At 46.3% G+C, this 16,807-nt stretch overlaps 1 protein-coding gene and 3 non-coding genes across 4 annotated transcripts; all 4 read right to left on the bottom strand.

Moving 5' to 3' along the window:
• Positions 1–7,163: 7,163 nt before the first annotated feature.
• Positions 7,164–16,113, bottom strand: rps13 (ribosomal protein S13). The gene is made up of 6 exons (XM_033038478.1): positions 15,975–16,113; positions 15,606–15,654; positions 12,163–12,241; positions 9,410–9,579; positions 8,343–8,443; positions 7,164–7,255 (listed from the first exon to the last, which is right to left on the bottom strand). Exons 1-6 carry the CDS (start codon positions 15,995–15,997, stop codon positions 7,222–7,224), a joined length of 456 nt encoding a protein of 151 aa, XP_032894369.1. The 5' UTR covers positions 15,998–16,113; the 3' UTR covers positions 7,164–7,221.
• On the bottom strand, positions 8,168–8,261 carry LOC116984870. Its single transcript, XR_004415146.1, has one exon. It is a non-coding gene; the product is annotated as a small nucleolar RNA SNORD14 (small nucleolar RNA).
• Positions 8,783–8,879, bottom strand: LOC116984868. Its single transcript, XR_004415144.1, has one exon. It is a non-coding gene; the product is annotated as a small nucleolar RNA SNORD14 (small nucleolar RNA).
• LOC116984871 lies at positions 11,348–11,438 on the bottom strand. The gene has a single exon (XR_004415147.1). It is a non-coding gene; the product is annotated as a small nucleolar RNA SNORD14 (small nucleolar RNA).
• Positions 16,114–16,807: the final 694 nt, after the last annotated feature.

The raw sequence follows: 16,807 nt of genomic DNA, 5'->3' as shown, positions 1-16,807 counted from the left end.
AATTCAATGCACAAACAGGCCCTTCGGCCCACCGAGTCCGCACTGACTAGTGATCCCCACACATTAACAAAAGCCTACACACACCAGGGACAATTTACACTTATAACAAGTACACAAACCCAAGCCAATTAACCTACAAACCCACACGTCTTTGTAGTGTGGGAGGAAACAGAAGATCTCAGAAAAAACCCCACGCAGTCACGGGGAGAACATACAAGCTCTTGATGCCCATTGCGTGCGTGCTGCCCATATGTTTTTCCAGTATCTGTGCTCACTGCTATTACCATCGGTCACCCGTTCACACTAGTTCTATGTTATCCTACTTTCCCATCCAATCCCTACACACTAGGGGCAATTTACAGAGGGCAATTGACCTACATCTCCGCACGTCTTTAGGGTGTGGGAGGAAACCAGAGCACCGGGAGGAAACCCATGTGGTCACAAGGAAAACATGCAAACTCCACACGGACAGCACCCGAGCTCAGGATGGAACCTGGGCCTCTGGCACTGATAGGCAACAACTCTACCAGCTGTGCCACTGTGCTTGGCAAGATACAAATAATCGAACAAAGGCTTCCTGCTAAAATTCTTTATTTGCACAGGAGACAGCTAGACTGGGAAATATTCAGGCATTTAATTTGCCGAGATATAATCTTGCTGCAAGCATTTCTGTTAAGCACCAGCCAACCACAATATGACATATTAAATGTCATGCATGTCCACGCAATTCTCATAAACTAATACTTAATTACTTCCTCCAGTTATTGCTATTTTAATCAATCTCCTTCCACATCTTCAGACTTCAGTGCCACCATTAATGAAGCCCATACATTTTATTCATAGTTGTTAGAGTTACCAAAAAAAACTGTCATAAAGTCATAGAGTGACACAGCATGGAAACAGGCCCTTCAGCCCATCTTGTCCACACCGGCCAGCATGCCTCAGCTACATTAGTCCCACCTGCTCGCGTTTGGTCCATATCCCTCCAAACCTGTCCTATCCATGTACCTGTCTAACTGTTTCTTAAATGTTGGGATAGTCCCTGCCTCAACTACCTCCTCTGGCAGCTTGTTCCATACACCCACCACCCTTTGTGTGAAAATGTTACACCTCAGATTCATATTAAATCTATTCCCCTTCACCGTAAATTAACAGGTATGTCCTCTGGTCCTCGATTCACCTATTCTGGGCAAGAGACTGTGATCTACCCGATCTATTCCTCTATGGTTTTATACACCCCAATAAGATGACCCCCCAGCCTACTCAACCTTTCCCTGTCCCTGCCCTCTCCCTGCCCCCTCTCTCTCTCTTTCTTTCTCTACCTTCTCTCTCTCTGACTTCTCTCTCTACCCACCCCCCTCCCTCTCCCTCTCTCGCCACGCCTGCACAGTCGGGGGCTATGCATGAGTGGATAGGGCGGAGGATGGGGTAAAAGGAGCAAATGAATAATATTAATATAATATCAAGAGGGGGTGGTTAGTGTGTGTGACACCACAGCCCTCTCCCTGTCTCTGCCCTCTCTCTCTCTCTCTCCCTGCCCCCTCTCTCTCCCTGCCACTCTCTTTGCCCCCACTCTTTCTCTCTCTCTCTGCCCTCTCTCTCTACCCCCTCCCCTCTCCCTCTCTAGCCACGCCTGCAAAGTTGGGGGCTATGCATGAGTGGATAGGGTGGAGGATGGGGTAAAAGGAGTGAATTAATAATATATCAAGAGGGGGGGGTTAGTGTGTGTGACGCCGCAGGCCCCCCCCCCCTCCCCGCAAACGCGCGTTGAGGGGACGGGACCCAGCGGGTCCCACTTGGTCCAGTATAACTATAAAACTCGGATCTTGATGTGTGTGCGTGTTTGTGTGTGATTCACATCTTCTCGAAAAAAGTATGCACTAAAGGTAACATGCTTACATATTCCAATAGAGATTTATGCCGTGAAGTTAAAAATCACCTTATCTGAAAATTTCATGCATTATTTCTTGAGTTATTAATCAAAATGTTCAAGAATTTGAAATAACTTTGAAAATAAAACCAAGCGGCTTTGGCTGATGACGTCACAATAGCTCAGACCCGGCGCTTGGTGGGGAGGCCCGGCACGACGACCACCCGCCCGCCGCCTCGCGTCGACAAACGCCCGCCCGCAGCCTCGCTCGGGTCCACTGCCCGACGCCTGGTGGGGAGGCTGCTGCTATACGATCTGGGTAGGTGCTGCCTCTACCCCCTCCCTCTCTATCCCCTCTCCCTCCCTCTACCCCCTCCCCCTCCCTCTCTACCCCCTCCCTCTCTGGGGAGTGGTGAGTATTTGGACCTATGGGTTAGTGGAGGAGTATTGCGTTCGGGAACCAGCCCTCCTCTGTGACGCCACGCGCGCCCCCACCCCTCAATCTCCACCCCCTCCCTCTCTAGCCACGCCTGCGCAGTTGGGGGTTATGTGTGTGGATAGGGCGGGGGATTGGGTGAACGGAGCGAATGAATAATATTAATATAATATCAAGGGGGGTTTAGTGTGTGGGGTGGTCAGTGTGTGTGATGCCAAAGGCCGCCCCCCCCCCCCCCCCCCCCCCGCACGTTGAGGGGACGGGACCCAACGGGCCCCACTTGATCTAGTTAATAATAAAATTACTAAGTACTGTATCATGTGACAAAACACATCCATGTTATTATGGTACGCTGTGTGGTACCCGAACCAGATTGATTACAACTTTCCTTCCTATTCTTAAACCAGCACGAGTTTACAGCCTGAACAAGGGTCCCGGCCCAAAATGTCACCATTATCCAAACCCTGAACAGATGCTGCCTGACCCGTTGAGTCCTCCAGCTCTTTGTGTGCTTTTATATAAACTGGTATCTGCAGTTCCTTGTTTTTACAAACTAATCCCCTCTATCGGCCTGTGTTCCACTCTGCCTCCCCAATCCTTTCCACTCGTCACTTTAATTTCATGTCTCATGTATTTTATGTTCTTTGACTGTTGGCGGATCAATTCCCCTCCTGGGATAAATAATGTTCTATTGTATCATATGGTACTGTATATCCCTCCATTCCTTGCATATCCATGAGCTATCTAAAAGACTCTTAAACGCCACTATGGTATCTGCCTCCACCCACCACCCTCTGTCCCTCACATCTCCTTTAAACTTTTCCTTTCTCACCTTAAAGCTACACATCAAGGAGACCTTTCCCAGTACTTTAGGCATTCGAGTCCTGGCAATATTCTCAAAAGTTTTCTCTGCACTTTGACATTGTGGGAATTACCTGCAAAGTTTGTTCCACTTTAAGCGTAACTTTTACTCAAGGAAACTTTGGGAAAGGGGGAGATGCAAGGGGTGTGAGATGGTGGGGAAAATGATGCGATTCGGGGTGGGGGGGGGGGGGGAGGGAGGGTGTGGTCGGGAAGTATTACTTGAAAGTGGAGAATTCAAGGTCTGAAGGGTCTCGACCTGAAAAGTCACCCATTCCTTCTCTCCAGAGATGCTGCCTGTCCCGCTGAGTTACTCCAGCTTTTTGTGTCTACCTTCAATGTTGGGTTGTATTTGTAAGCTACCCAAGCAGAATATATGAGGTGCTGTTCCTCCAGTTTGCATGTGGTCTCAATCTGGCAATGGAGGGGGCCCAGGACAGAAAGGTCGATATGGAAAGGGACATAAAGTGGTTAACAACTGGGAGGTCCAGCAGGACTTGGTGGACCGGTTACAGTTCATTTTATACTACAGTACTTTCTTCATAAAGATTGCAGTAATTGAAAGCATTTGACAATTGGCAATGAATGCAGCAGTTGCCAGCAGCATCTCCATCTACTGAATGAATAAATAGGTTGTAATGAATACAGAATGGAAGAAATTCACAGCGGTGCAGCAGGTAGTGCTGCTACCTCACATCTCCAGAGACCCACTGACTCTGCTCCTATCCTGACTTTGGGTGCTGTCTGTGTGGAGTTTGCACGTTCTCCCCGTGGGTTTCCTCCGATGGGTCCCACATCCCAAAGACGTGCGGGATTGTAGGTTAATCAGCCTCAGTAATTGTCCCTAGTGTGCAGGGAGTGGATGAGAAAGTGGGATAGCATAGAACTAGTGTAAATGGGTGATTGATGGTCGGTGTGGACTCGGGGACTGAAGGGCCTGTTTCCACGTGGTATCTCTAAAAAGATTAAGAGCAAAAAATGACCTTTTGAAGCATAGCACCACCCTGTGGCTTAACTCATAACTGCAGACAGAGAAGCTGTAGTCAAAATACAAAGTGCTGGAGGAACTCAACAGGTCATGCAGCATCCGTGGAGGGAATGGGCAAGTAACGTTTTGGTTTGAAACCCTACATCAGGACACTGTTGTGTTCTTCCTCACAACAGCGTTACCTTATAGGTGTCATTATCTGAATTACTTCAATCAGGATACATCAGTGGTAATCTCATGTACATTTGTTTTGTATTTCCACTATATGTTAATTTGGAAACACAAGGAACTGCAGAATCTTGAGCAAAATAGATCAGTCTGAAGAAGGGTCCTGACCTGAAACATTGTCTGTCCATTCCCTCCACAGATGCCACCTGTACCCCCGAGTTCATTAACACCCATCTTCAACCAAGTGCTGGGCATCTACCTGCAAGACTATCAAGAATTGCAGTGAAAGGTCCTGAACTAAAAGGCCACCTAATAATGTCCTCCAGCGATACTGGATACAAGGAGTTGCAGTTGCGGGTTTACAAAAAAAATAAAAAATGCTGGAGTAATCTCAGTAGACTTGAGGATTGACACAAAAGGACAGGCAGCAAACCTTTCTCCCAGGGTGGAAATGACCAACTAATTTAAAATTTTCTCAAGAAAAGAGGCATATTTTTGAAGGGTGAAAAAGATTTAAGTGATTAATACCTAGCGTTTAAGAGTGTTTTCTTGAAAAATAGATCCCCCATCAAATAAATATGACAACTGGAATTTTTACGTAACCAGCAGGACATGGGGTTTTCCAGGGGTAGGCATCGAACATCGGGAAAAAACGAACAATATAACAATTTATTCCTCTTTATTTATCAGGATTATGTTTATTAACATAGATAGAAAAAGAAGAAATAGTATAGAATTACGGATTTTCCATCTATCCGGCATCAAAGTATTGGGACATAAAAGTAGACAATTACTGAAGAATCACCACTAGAGGGCATAGCTATAAGGTGAGACGGGCAACGTATAATGGAGATATGCGGGGCATGTTTTCAAATTTTTTAACACCAGTAGTGTGGACCTGGGACACACGCTGCCAGCGGTGGTGGAGGCAAATACGATAGTGACAGTGGTGTCTCATTAGTGGCAGGGGCCTTTAGATAGACACATGGAAGCAAAGATCCTATAGCAAGCAAGATAGAACACTCGACGATAAAAACGTAGTACGGTCATGAGCCGATTCATGGGTAATTTTCGGCCCCATTTCCGTAACCGGCTTCCGTCTCCGCACCAAAGATCCCATAGCGGAGCAAAGATAACTAGTGCGGAGACGGAAGCCGGTTACAGAAACATCCTGGTAAAAATAAAAGTTCTTTGGTAAAAATCTTCTCATTCTCAGAATTATAATTTATTAACACAAACTGTTCCCCCGCAACTTTGATTACTGTGGGCCGGGTTACTGAAATGGATGAAATAAAGGCCCACGTTCCGCTCCGTTGCGTACTGCACGTCAGCCCTTTGCATTTAGAAGGAGTGGTCTATCTTGCTCCGCTAGAGGATCGTTGCATGGAAGTGCAGGGAATTGTGGTATACGTAGCACACACATTATGGGCCGAAGGGCCTATTCCAGTGCTGTTTTTTTGTAAACAAGCATCTGCAGTCCATGTCTACTTGGCACCTACAAGCTTTACCCAGCCCAAAGACAAACTCAACCAAGCTGGTAAGATTTATAAGGATGAGGTTTTCAAGGACTTAGAAACACATGACAAAATAGCGGTGTTGTGAGGGGGAGGTCTTGCCTAACAAGTTTGGGATATGGACCAAGCACAGGCAGGTAGGACTAGTGTAGCTGACACATGTTGGCGGGTGTGGGCAAGTTGGGCCAAAGGACCTGTTTCCACGCTGTATCACTCTATGACTCTAATTCTTTAAGGAAGTCAATAGCAGGAGACAAAGGAGTAAGTGGATGTTACCTGTATTTTCAGGCGTTTAATAAGGTGCCACATGTCAGTCTGCTAAGGTTGAGAGCCCATGGTATTAAAGGGAAGATACCAGCATGGACATCAGGTTGGTTGAATAGCAGAAGGCAAAGAGCAGCAATAAAGGGGGCATTTTTTTTGGCTGCCACTGACTAGCAGAGTTCTGCAGGAGTTGATGCTGGGACTACTAATCTTCAGTGTACATCAATGATTTGGATGAGAATTGTAGGTAGTGTAGAGAAAGCAGGGTCTATGCAGAAGGACTTGGAAAGGTTGGGAGTGTGTTAAGAAGTGGCAGATGGAATACAGCATAACAAAGTGTGGAGGCATGCATTTTGTTGGTAAGAAAATATTTTCCTGCGTAGACTATTTTCTAAATGGGGAGAGTATAGAAACAGGGATGTTATGCTGAGGCTCTATAAGGCACTGGTCAGACCACATTTGGAGAATTGCAAGCTGTTCTGGGCCCCATAACTGAGAATATGCTGGAATTGAAAAGGGTCCAGTGGAAGTCTACAAGAACAATCCCAGGAATGATTGGGTAAACATATGATGAACATTTTGACGACTCTGGGCCTGTTTTTTGCTGTAATTTAGGAGAGGGAACCTAAATTAAAACTCACCGAATAGTGAAAAGGGCTCGATAGAGTGGATGTTTCCACTAGTGGGAGAGCCTAGGACCAGAGGGCACAGCTTCAGAATACAAACCTTTAGAAAGATGAGGAATTTCTTTAGTCAGAGGGAGGTGAATCTGTGGAATTCATTGCCACAGACGGCCGTGGAGGCCGAATAATTGAGTATTCGGAGATTGACAAATACTTGATTGGCAAGTGTCAGAAGTTATGGGGAGAAGGCAGGAGAATGGGGCTGAGAGGGAAAGATAGATCAGCCATGATTGAATGGCGAGGTAAACTCGATCGCCTGAATGGCTAATTCTGCTTCTATGAGTTTTGAACTTGTAGCAAACCCTGTGATTATATTACCATTATATAGTTGTAATCCCAAAGCACCTTCATTTTAGTCAAAACTCAAGACAGACGGGTAAAACATGATTGAATCTTTATTTTTGTTACAAGATTCGATGAGCAAATGAAGAAACTCCTTAGGCTACCAGTGCTGAAGCGGTGGAGGATTCGCTGCAGAGAGAAAGGAAAAATATTACATATTTGCATCAAAAGCAATGGATAATTAAAAGATCTATCCCTAATGCACTTGTGAAGGATTTTGAGCAGAAATATAGCAAGAATGAACTGACGAAGGAACGGATTAACATCCCTGATCTAAGGCTTGTCTCATGGACCACGGCTCACCCAAAATTCTCCAGGAACTAATACTCACTGCCCAGCCACGGAATGTAGACCATTTGAAACCACTGCAACTTCCATGAAACTCAGGAATAGCTTCTTCCCCTCTGCTATCAGTCCGTCTATGAGCTAGGGTGCTGTCCGATTCACCTCTACCCCATCGCAGACATTAGACTTTGTCCAATCAAAAAAATAATCTTACTATACCTTGGCACACAGTAATAAAGAAACCATTGAATCTTTGGACTCTGCCTATGAAATCTGTGTGCTACAATGCTGAGTACTATATTCTGCACTCTGTATCTTCCCAGTCACTACTTATTACACTAGAGTCTGTGTTGATTGTATTTATGTACAGTGGTATCAGATCTGTTTGGATAGCATGCAAAACAATGCTTTTCACTGTACCTCAGTACACATGACAATAATAAACCTAAACCAAGAAATTCTGTCACAAATACAAACTTGTAAAGGAGTTGGGCATGAGGTCAAAAAAGCAAGACTGGGGTCTCATGAAGGAAGGGGCTCAGGTTTGTATGATGGTCCACTCACTCACCCAAAATCCCACAGGAACTGAGCTATTTAACTGAAGATTCTCAGTCCCAGGTTACTGAGTCCTGCAAATGATAAACCACACCGACCCATGGACACAACAAAACGGAAGCAATTACTGCACCTCCAGAATCTCAGTTAAACCAAATTCACAAGCCCAGCAACACAAATGGCAGCACAAAAGGTGTTAGCTCACTCAGACATCCAAGGAAGGAGTTGCCATCATGCAAGGAAAACCTTTCTGGTAGAAACTGCGAATGGTTGGACAAAACCGTCATCACTGTGAGCTAATCCACCCCTTTACACATCGAGCTCCGGTACTCAATGCAGCAGATCTGGCAGCAAGACAGTGGGGTTGGATACTCACTACTTCCAGTTGGGTGGCAGCACCCTTTTGGACTTGTAGTAACGAGCCAGCCTGTGGATTCTGCTCTCTATAAGAATCAAACGGAACTTGGCATCTTTATCCTGCAACAAAAACATAGTTCAGAGCGACACAGACACAAGGAACTGCAGATGCTGGAATCTTGCTTAGAATACAAAGTGTCGGAAAAACTCAGCGGATCTGGCAATATCTGTGGAGGTTAATGGTTCATGTCAGGACCCCTCTTCAGACTGATTTATGTCCTCCACAGATGCTGCCTGACCTGCTAAGTTATTCAAGCACTTGCCGTTCACTGTTTTGAGCCTAATGCTTGAGCAGAAGCAATTGTTCATCAGTCACCATAGGGAACACAATTAAACTCCGCGGATGAATAAAGTTCGATCGTATCGAGCAAGAACTTGCACAGTGGCCAATCATGTAGCTCACTCAGACATCCAAGGAAGGATTTGCCAACACAAAGGAGAAGACCTCCTTTCTGGAGGAAACTGCGAATGGTGGATAAAGCGTTCATCATCGTGAGCCAACCTCTGCAGCTGCTGTGCAACTCTAAACTCAATTTCAAATCAACAAAAACAAAGCAAGTATAATCTACAACATTAAAACTCAAATCTCCCTACAAAGTCAGGCCAAACCACTCGATGCTCAGGAACACTGGGCACTGGACGTTTTTTTGGCCCGAGAGATTTGAATTTTAATTTTGTAGATTATATTCGTTTTGTTTTTTTTTAAATTTACATAATTACAATTTTATCAAAATGGAAATTAAATAACATGAACTACAAATTAGAGAAATTTATGACTGATCGCACTTTGGAACTTAATTAAAAACGTTAAAAACAAAAAAGCTACATCTTACACTGGTTGACTTTCATTTAACACAACCACTATTGGGGGTGTCAACATACACATGTATCGGGTTGACTTAAGACCAAAACTCGGGACCCTATAATTGTTCAATAAAGCAAGTATCAGATCATGGAAGCAGCAACTTCAAAAAATAATCATTAAAACGTCAAATGACTTGGAGACCAGCAGTGCCAGATCATCACCTTCCTGTTCCTCTCCAAATGTTTGCGGACAGCCACAGCGGTCTTGATCAGGTGGTACAGATCCTCTGGAAGGTCAGGAGCCAGGCCCTTGGATTTCAGAATACGGAGGATTTTGTTCCCGGTGACAAAACGCACCTGGGCAACACCATGGGAATCCCTCAGGATCACACCTGGAAAAATATTAATGCAACGTTTTTAACACATCTTCACCCGATCTTACTCAATGCCCTTCCCAGCCAGGCACACTAACAGCTTCACAATAAAAGGACGTACCTTTAGAAGGGAGACGAAGAGGGATTTTTTTTTTGCCAGAGGGATGGTGACTCTGTGGAATTCAATGACACAGACGGCTGTGGAGGCCAATGCATTGGGTATTTTTAAAGCAGTGATGGATAGGTTGTTGATTGCAGGCATCAAAGTGTACAGGGAGATGGCAGGAGAATGGAGTTGAGTGTGGGGGGAGGGATAAAAAAGACGAGCCATGATTGAATGGCAAAGTTGACACAATGGGCTGAATGGCCTAATTCTGCTCCTGTGGCTGACGATCTTATATCAATACCAAAAACACAGGACATGTAATTAGGTTCCTCAGGAGCAGCACAGAGGAACTACATGTAGTACAGCTACCTCCTAGGTTCAAAAATCTGCACAACCCAAACGCTGGTGTGGCCTGGATCGAGTTAGCATGCTCTCCCTGCAGCTTCCAGGGTCTTTGCGGCCTCGCCCACGTCTCAATGTTGTTGCGACCGATGGGTTTATTGGCTGCTAAATTACTGCTCATATATGTGGGCGGTGGGAGAACTAGGACAGGACTGTCGGGTGCACCAAAGAAACAAGCATGATATTCGCCTCCAGAAAAAGAGTAGGAAATATTGGCCAGGGATCCAGGACGCTGCCTAGGCCCCCGGCAGGGGCAACACTCCTTGAAGATCCTGCATTTTCAATTAATTGAAAATGATTCTCTGCTTTCTGCTGGTAGTTTACATAACAGAAGCTTAGAATTTTTCTAACACATAAGCAGTAAAATAGCCCCCAAAAGATATATATTTCATGAAATAGACAATAGGTGCAGGAGTATGCCATTCAGCCCTTCGAGCCAGCACCGCCATTCACTGTGATCATGACTGATCATCCACAATCAGTATCCCATTCCTGCCTTCTCCCCATATCCCTTCTGCTCTATCTATCTCTCTCTTGAAAGCCTCCAGAGAATTGGCTCCCACTGCCTTCTGTGTCAGAGAATTCCACAGGTTCACAACTCTCTGGGTGAAAACGTTTTCCCCCATCTCCGTTCTAAATGGCCCACCCTTCATTCTTAAACTGTGGCCCCTGGTTCTGGACTCCCCCAACACCAGGAACATGTTTCCTGCCTCTAGCATGTCCAATCCCGTAATAATTTTATGTTTCAATAAAGGACCTCAAACAGCTAAAAAAATCTTTACAAAAAATGTTACCTGAAATGGCTCTTTGGCTGGCACTGAGAAGAAAAAACGTTTTCACCCAGAGTTGTGAATTTGTGGAATTCTCTGCCACAGAAGGCAGTGGTCTCGTCTCCTTCAGCAGCTCCCTTCCTGAGCTCAGACACCCACTTCTCCTCACCTCGACTAAACCTCTTGCCTCGACGATACCTTGCCTTCACCGCACCTAGACTAAACAGTAACTCACTAAACCTCGCCCCTCAAATAAACCTCCTACCTCATTAAACTTCACCTCACACCGTAACCTCACCTCCCACCTCCCACATAATCCGCACCTCCATTAATCGCCACCTGCTCCCGCCATTTATAACACTCCCCCGGCCAGAATCGGAAGAATATCATGCCTGAGAAAGTAGGTTAACAATACACACCAGGGGGAAAATGGGATTGCGTTGAGAGCCTGCTTTGTCTCATAGGGAAAATATGCTGCTCATCTTCTCAGGGAAGTGTATTTCCATGCTCACTCAGACATCCAAGGAAGGTCAAACCAACACGTGGACTCATCCTTTCTGGGGGAAACTGCGAATGGTTGGAAACAGTCATCACAGTGAGCACAGCCTGCATGTTTGCTGCCGGTATGCAAGCAAGCCAGATGTGCTTACATCAGCACTTCACAATTCCTTTAAACAGCAGTTAAATAGTGCTAGGTAGACCAAAAATGTTGGAGAAACTCAGCAGGTGAGGCAGCATCTATGGAGAGTAGGAATAGGCGAAACATCGTCTATTCCTCTCTCCATAGATGCTGCCTTACCCGCTGAGTTTCTCCAGCATTTTTTGACTACCTTTGATTGTTCCAGCATCTGCAGTTCTTTCTTAAACATTAAATACTGCTCTCAGGTTTAAAATCAAAATGCATAACTTCACACAGATCTACTTTTACTGCAAGCATTTTGTACGCTCAGAATATAGAACAGTGGAGCACATGATGCCAAGATAAAATCATCTATCTGCGGATGATCCACATTCCTCCATATCTATGTGCCTATCCAAAATCCTCTTAAATGCCAATATCGTACTTGCCTCCACCACCCACTCCACATGCCAGTCACTCACCATTCTATGCAAAATAAACATGCCCTTCATACATCTCTATTAAACTTTGCCACTCTCACCTTAAAGTTAAACCTCATTAAGACCACCTCGCGTTCTTTGAAACTGAAAAAAAAGTCCTAAACTGCGTGCCCTTTCAAGCCAAATCTGCCATCTCAATAAATGACAACATCCTGTGGCGGGCAGACACTGTGTTGTAAATCAAGTTTTGAAAAAGGCACTCACCAATCTGAGATGGGGTCAATCCTTTTTTTGCTAGCTTGTAAATCTGTTCTTTCACATCATCCGATGTGAGTTTTAGCCACTGTGAACAAAATCACAAAAAAAGTCACTAATGTGACAGACCAACCAGTTTAAGGCATCATATGAACACAGGCAACTTGCTGAAGTAACTTAGCAGGTCAAGCATCATCTGTGGATGAGAATGGGCAGTGATGCTTCTGGTCAGGACACTTCTTTAGGCTGAAGACCAAAAACATTGCCTATCCATTCCTTCCATGATGCTGCCTGAGCCGCTGAGTTACTCCAGCACTGTGTTAAGATATTCATGTTATTCATATGGAACACCGTGGGTGGGGAATATAACTGTAATAGAGTTCCGACAATAACAGATACCTGACCAATTACCTGCAGTACTGCAGGCACATATCGATTTATAACATCTTTACCACGGCACTAAGGGATAGACGGTGGGGTTAGTGTTCAGAACAGAGCTGGGGGCACCCATTCTTCTGAGAAAGGGCTGTGACCCAAAACGTTAACTGATTTATCCCTGATTGACTAGTTTGAGTTTTGACTACATTCCCTGGTTGTATCGGATTCCAGCATGTTTTCAACACGAAAAGAAGACTCCCAAAGGGGGAATATAATCAGGAGCAAGAGCCCACCCTTTGTCTGCTAGATACAGTGGCAGAGCAGCTGGCCAACAGTACCTATGGAGTTGTGGAACAGTGCGAGTTTCCTCCAGGTGCTCCAGTTTCCTCTCACATTCCACACGCGCAGGTTTGTAGGTTAATTGTCTTCTATAAACTACTCCTAGTGGTAGCTGGTCGGCGTGGACATAGTGGGCAAAGGGACCCGTTTCCACGTTGCATCTGTAAACTAAATGCTCCTCACGATCTTACTCACCTCAACTTACTCGCCGAGGCAACATGATAAAGGACCTCAAGGTTAATGAGCCATTAGGAGGCAGTGACCATAACATGGTCAGGTTTAATCTACAATTGGAGAGGGAGAAGGGTAGATCGGGGGTATCAGTGTTTGCCGTTGAATAAAGGGGACTATGGGGCCATGAGAGAGGAGCTGGCCAAAGTTGACTGGAAAGACACACTAGCAGGGATGACAGTGGAACAAAAATGGCAGGTATTTCTAAGAATAATACAGAAGGTGCAGGATCAGTTCATTCCTAAGAGTGAGAAAGATTCCAAGGGGAGAAAGGGACGACCATGGCTGACAAGGGACAGTATAAAAATTAAAGCGAAGAAGTACAACGTAGCAAAGATGAGCGGGAAACGGGGGGATTGGGTAATGTTTAAAGAACAGAAGATAACCAAAAAGACAAAACGGGGAGAAAAGATGAAGTACGAAGGTAAGCTAGCCAAGAATATAAAGGAGGATAGTAAAAGCTTCTTTAGGTATGTGAAGAGGAAAAATTAGTTAAGACCAAAGTTGGACCCTTGAAAACCGAAAAAGGTGAATTTATTATGGGGAACAAGGAAAAGGCAGATGAGTTGAACAGGTACTTTTGATCTGTCTTCACTAAGGAGGACACAAACAATCTTCCTGATATAGTAGTGGCCAGAGGATCTGGGGTGACGGAGGAACTGAAAGAAATCCACATTAAGCAGGAAATGGCGTTGGATAGACTGATGGTACTGAAGGCTGATAAATCCCAAGGGACCGATGGTCTGCATCCTAGGGTACTTAAGGAAGTGGCTCTAGAAATCGTGGATGCATTTGTGATAATTTTCCAATGTTCTATAGACTCAGGATCAGTTTCTGTGGATTGGAGGGTAGCTAATGTTATCCCACTTTTTAAGAAAGGCGGGAGAGAGAAAACAGGGAATTATAGACCAGTGGTGGGGAAGAGCTAGTCAATTATAAAAGATGAGATAGCTGAACAATTGGATAGCAGTAACAGGATCGGTCCGAGTCAGCATGGATTTACAAAGAGGAAATCATGCTTGACTAATCTTCTGGAATTTTTTGAAAATGTAACTAGGAAAATGGGCAAGGGAGAGCCAGTGGATGTAGTGTACCTGGACTTTCAGAAAACATTTTATAAGGTCCCACATAGGAGATTCGTCGGCAAAATTAGGGCACATGGTATTGGGGGTAGAGTGCTGACATGGATAGAGAAGTGGTTGGCAGACAGGAAACAAAGAGTAGGGATTAACGGGTCCTTTTCAGAATGGCAGGCAGTGACTGGTGGGGTACCGCAAGGCTCGGTGTTGGGACCGCAGCTATTTACAATATACATCAATGATTTGGATGAAGGGATTCAAAGTAACATTAGCAAATTTGCAGATGACACAAAGCTGGGTGGCAGTGTGAACTGTGAGGAGGATGCTGTGAGAGTGCAGGGTGACTTGGACAGGTTGGGGGAGTGGGCAGATGAAGTTTAATGTGGACAAATGTGAGGTTATCCACTTTGGTAGCAAAAACAGGAATGCAGATTACTCTCTAAATGGCATCAAGTTGGGAAATGGGGAAGTACAACGGGATCTGGGTATCCTTGTACATCAGTCTATGAAAGTAAGCATGCAGGTACAGCAGGCAGTGAAGATAGCGAATGGCATGTTGGCCTTTATAACAAGAGTCGTCGAATATAGAAGCAAAGAGGTCCTTCTGCAGTTGTACAGAGCCCTAGTGAGACCACACCTGGAGTATTGTGTACAATTTTGGTCCCCTACTTTGAGGAAGGACATTCTTGCTATTGAGGGAGTGCAGCGTCGGTTTACAAGGTTCATTCCTGTGATGGTGGGACTGTCATATGCTGAGAGAATGAAGCAGCTGGGCTTGTACACTCTGGAGTTTAGAAGAATGGAGGTGATCTTATTGAAACATATAAGATTTTTAAGGGTTTGGACACGCTAGAGGCAGGAAACATATTTCCAATGTTGGGGGAGTCCAGAACCAGGGGCCACAGTTTAAGATTAAGGGGTAAGCCATTTAGAACGGAGACGAGGAAACACTTTTTCTCACAGAGAGTGGTGAGTCTGTGGAATTCTCTGCCTCAGAGGGTGGTGGAGGCAGGTTCTCTGGATGCTTTCAAGAGAGAGCTAGATAGGGCTCTTAAAATAGCGGAGTCAGGGGATGTGGGGAGAAGGCAAGAACAGGGCACTGATTGGGGATGATCAGCCATGATCATATTGAATGGCGGTGCTGGCGCGAAGGGCCGAATGGCCTACTCCTGCACCTATTGTCTATTTTCTATTATCCCGGCCTATCTCGCCTGCACCGTTTCTAATTTATTATCTTAGGTTAAAGTCAAATGTAACGAGGTCAGAATGAGTGAATATTCCACATGGTCTGATCTACAACGGCAGCGTGCTGTGCTGCTGCAACTAGACTGTCTGCCCTGTGCATCTGGGGGGTGATCGTAAATGTGATTCAGTATAAGTGCGAGAAGGAGAGAAAGGCGGCGAGCGGGCGGGGGAAACACTCACCGTGGGCACGCTGCGTCTGTAGGGCAGAGCTGACTGCGACAGGCCCTTGCTGCGGAAACACACACACGGTCAGTGCGGGCACGGCGGCGGCAACGGGAGAAAGGGCGCGGGGACACGGCGAGTAGGGCCGGGCCGGGCCGCGGGCGAGGTGGAGCCCCGGGCTCCCGTGTGTGGGCGGCCCAGGCTCCAGGCTCCAGGCCCCAACATGGCGGCAGCGCGGGGCGGGAGCTGCATTGCCGGCCGACCCAGGGCAGCGGAGCGCAGGAGGGGCTGGGGATGGTGATGGTGATCCCGCGACCCATGGCGGCGGCGGTGTGGGTGGGTGGGTGTGGATGTACCGGGGGTGCGTGCGGGGATTACGGGCCCTACCCGGGAGCGTGCATGCGACCCATGGCGGCGGCGGCGAGGAGACAGAGAGAGAGAGCCCACCGCGCCTGCGCCGCTTATGGGGGCACGCACGGATGTACGTCAGCACGCAGCCGCATGACCCCGCCCCGCCACGATGGCGTTGGGCGTCACGTGTCCCGCCCCGAACTGACGTCACGTACCCCGCCCCGAACTGACGTCACGTACCCCGCCCCTCAGTGACGTCGCGAACCCCGCCCCTCAGTGACGTCGCGAACCCCACCCCTCAGTGACGTAGAGTACCCCGCCCCTCACTGACGTCACGTGCCCCGCCCTTCACTGACGTCAGCCTAAAAGGCAACCTTTGGTGAGACGATCAGGATCAGGTGTGTTCAGGGGGAGGTGTAGATGCTGCTTTACACTGAAGGTTATAGAGCGGAGATAGATACAAAGTGCTGCAGGAACTCGGCGGATCAGGCAGCATCTCTGCAAAATATAGGTGACCCTTCAGACTGTCTGAAACAACTGAACAACTTCGACTACTCCACTTCCTCCAAGTCATAGCCCTGGGCCCCAGCTATGTCTGCCACTTTGTAGGGTACGCTGAACAATCCGTATTACAGGCGTACACTTGCCCAATCCCCGAACTGTACCTTCGCTACATTTACAACTGCACCCATGCAGAACACCAGTAGCCATCCTGCACCCAGATTCACTTGGACTATCAAGAGTGTTTTATTGTCATATGTCCCTGATAGAACAATGAAGTTCTTATTTGCAGCAACACAACAGAATATGTAAACATAGTACTCAGCAGGAGTGTGTCATATTTGAGTTACTGCAGCTTTTTGTGTCTA

This window comes from Amblyraja radiata, chromosome 20 (genome assembly GCF_010909765.2).
Source record: "Amblyraja radiata isolate CabotCenter1 chromosome 20, sAmbRad1.1.pri, whole genome shotgun sequence".
NCBI classification, from domain to species: domain Eukaryota; kingdom Metazoa; phylum Chordata; class Chondrichthyes; order Rajiformes; family Rajidae; genus Amblyraja; species Amblyraja radiata.
The sequence above is the reverse complement of the archived record's forward strand: the minus strand, read 5'-3'. Positions and strand labels throughout refer to the sequence as shown.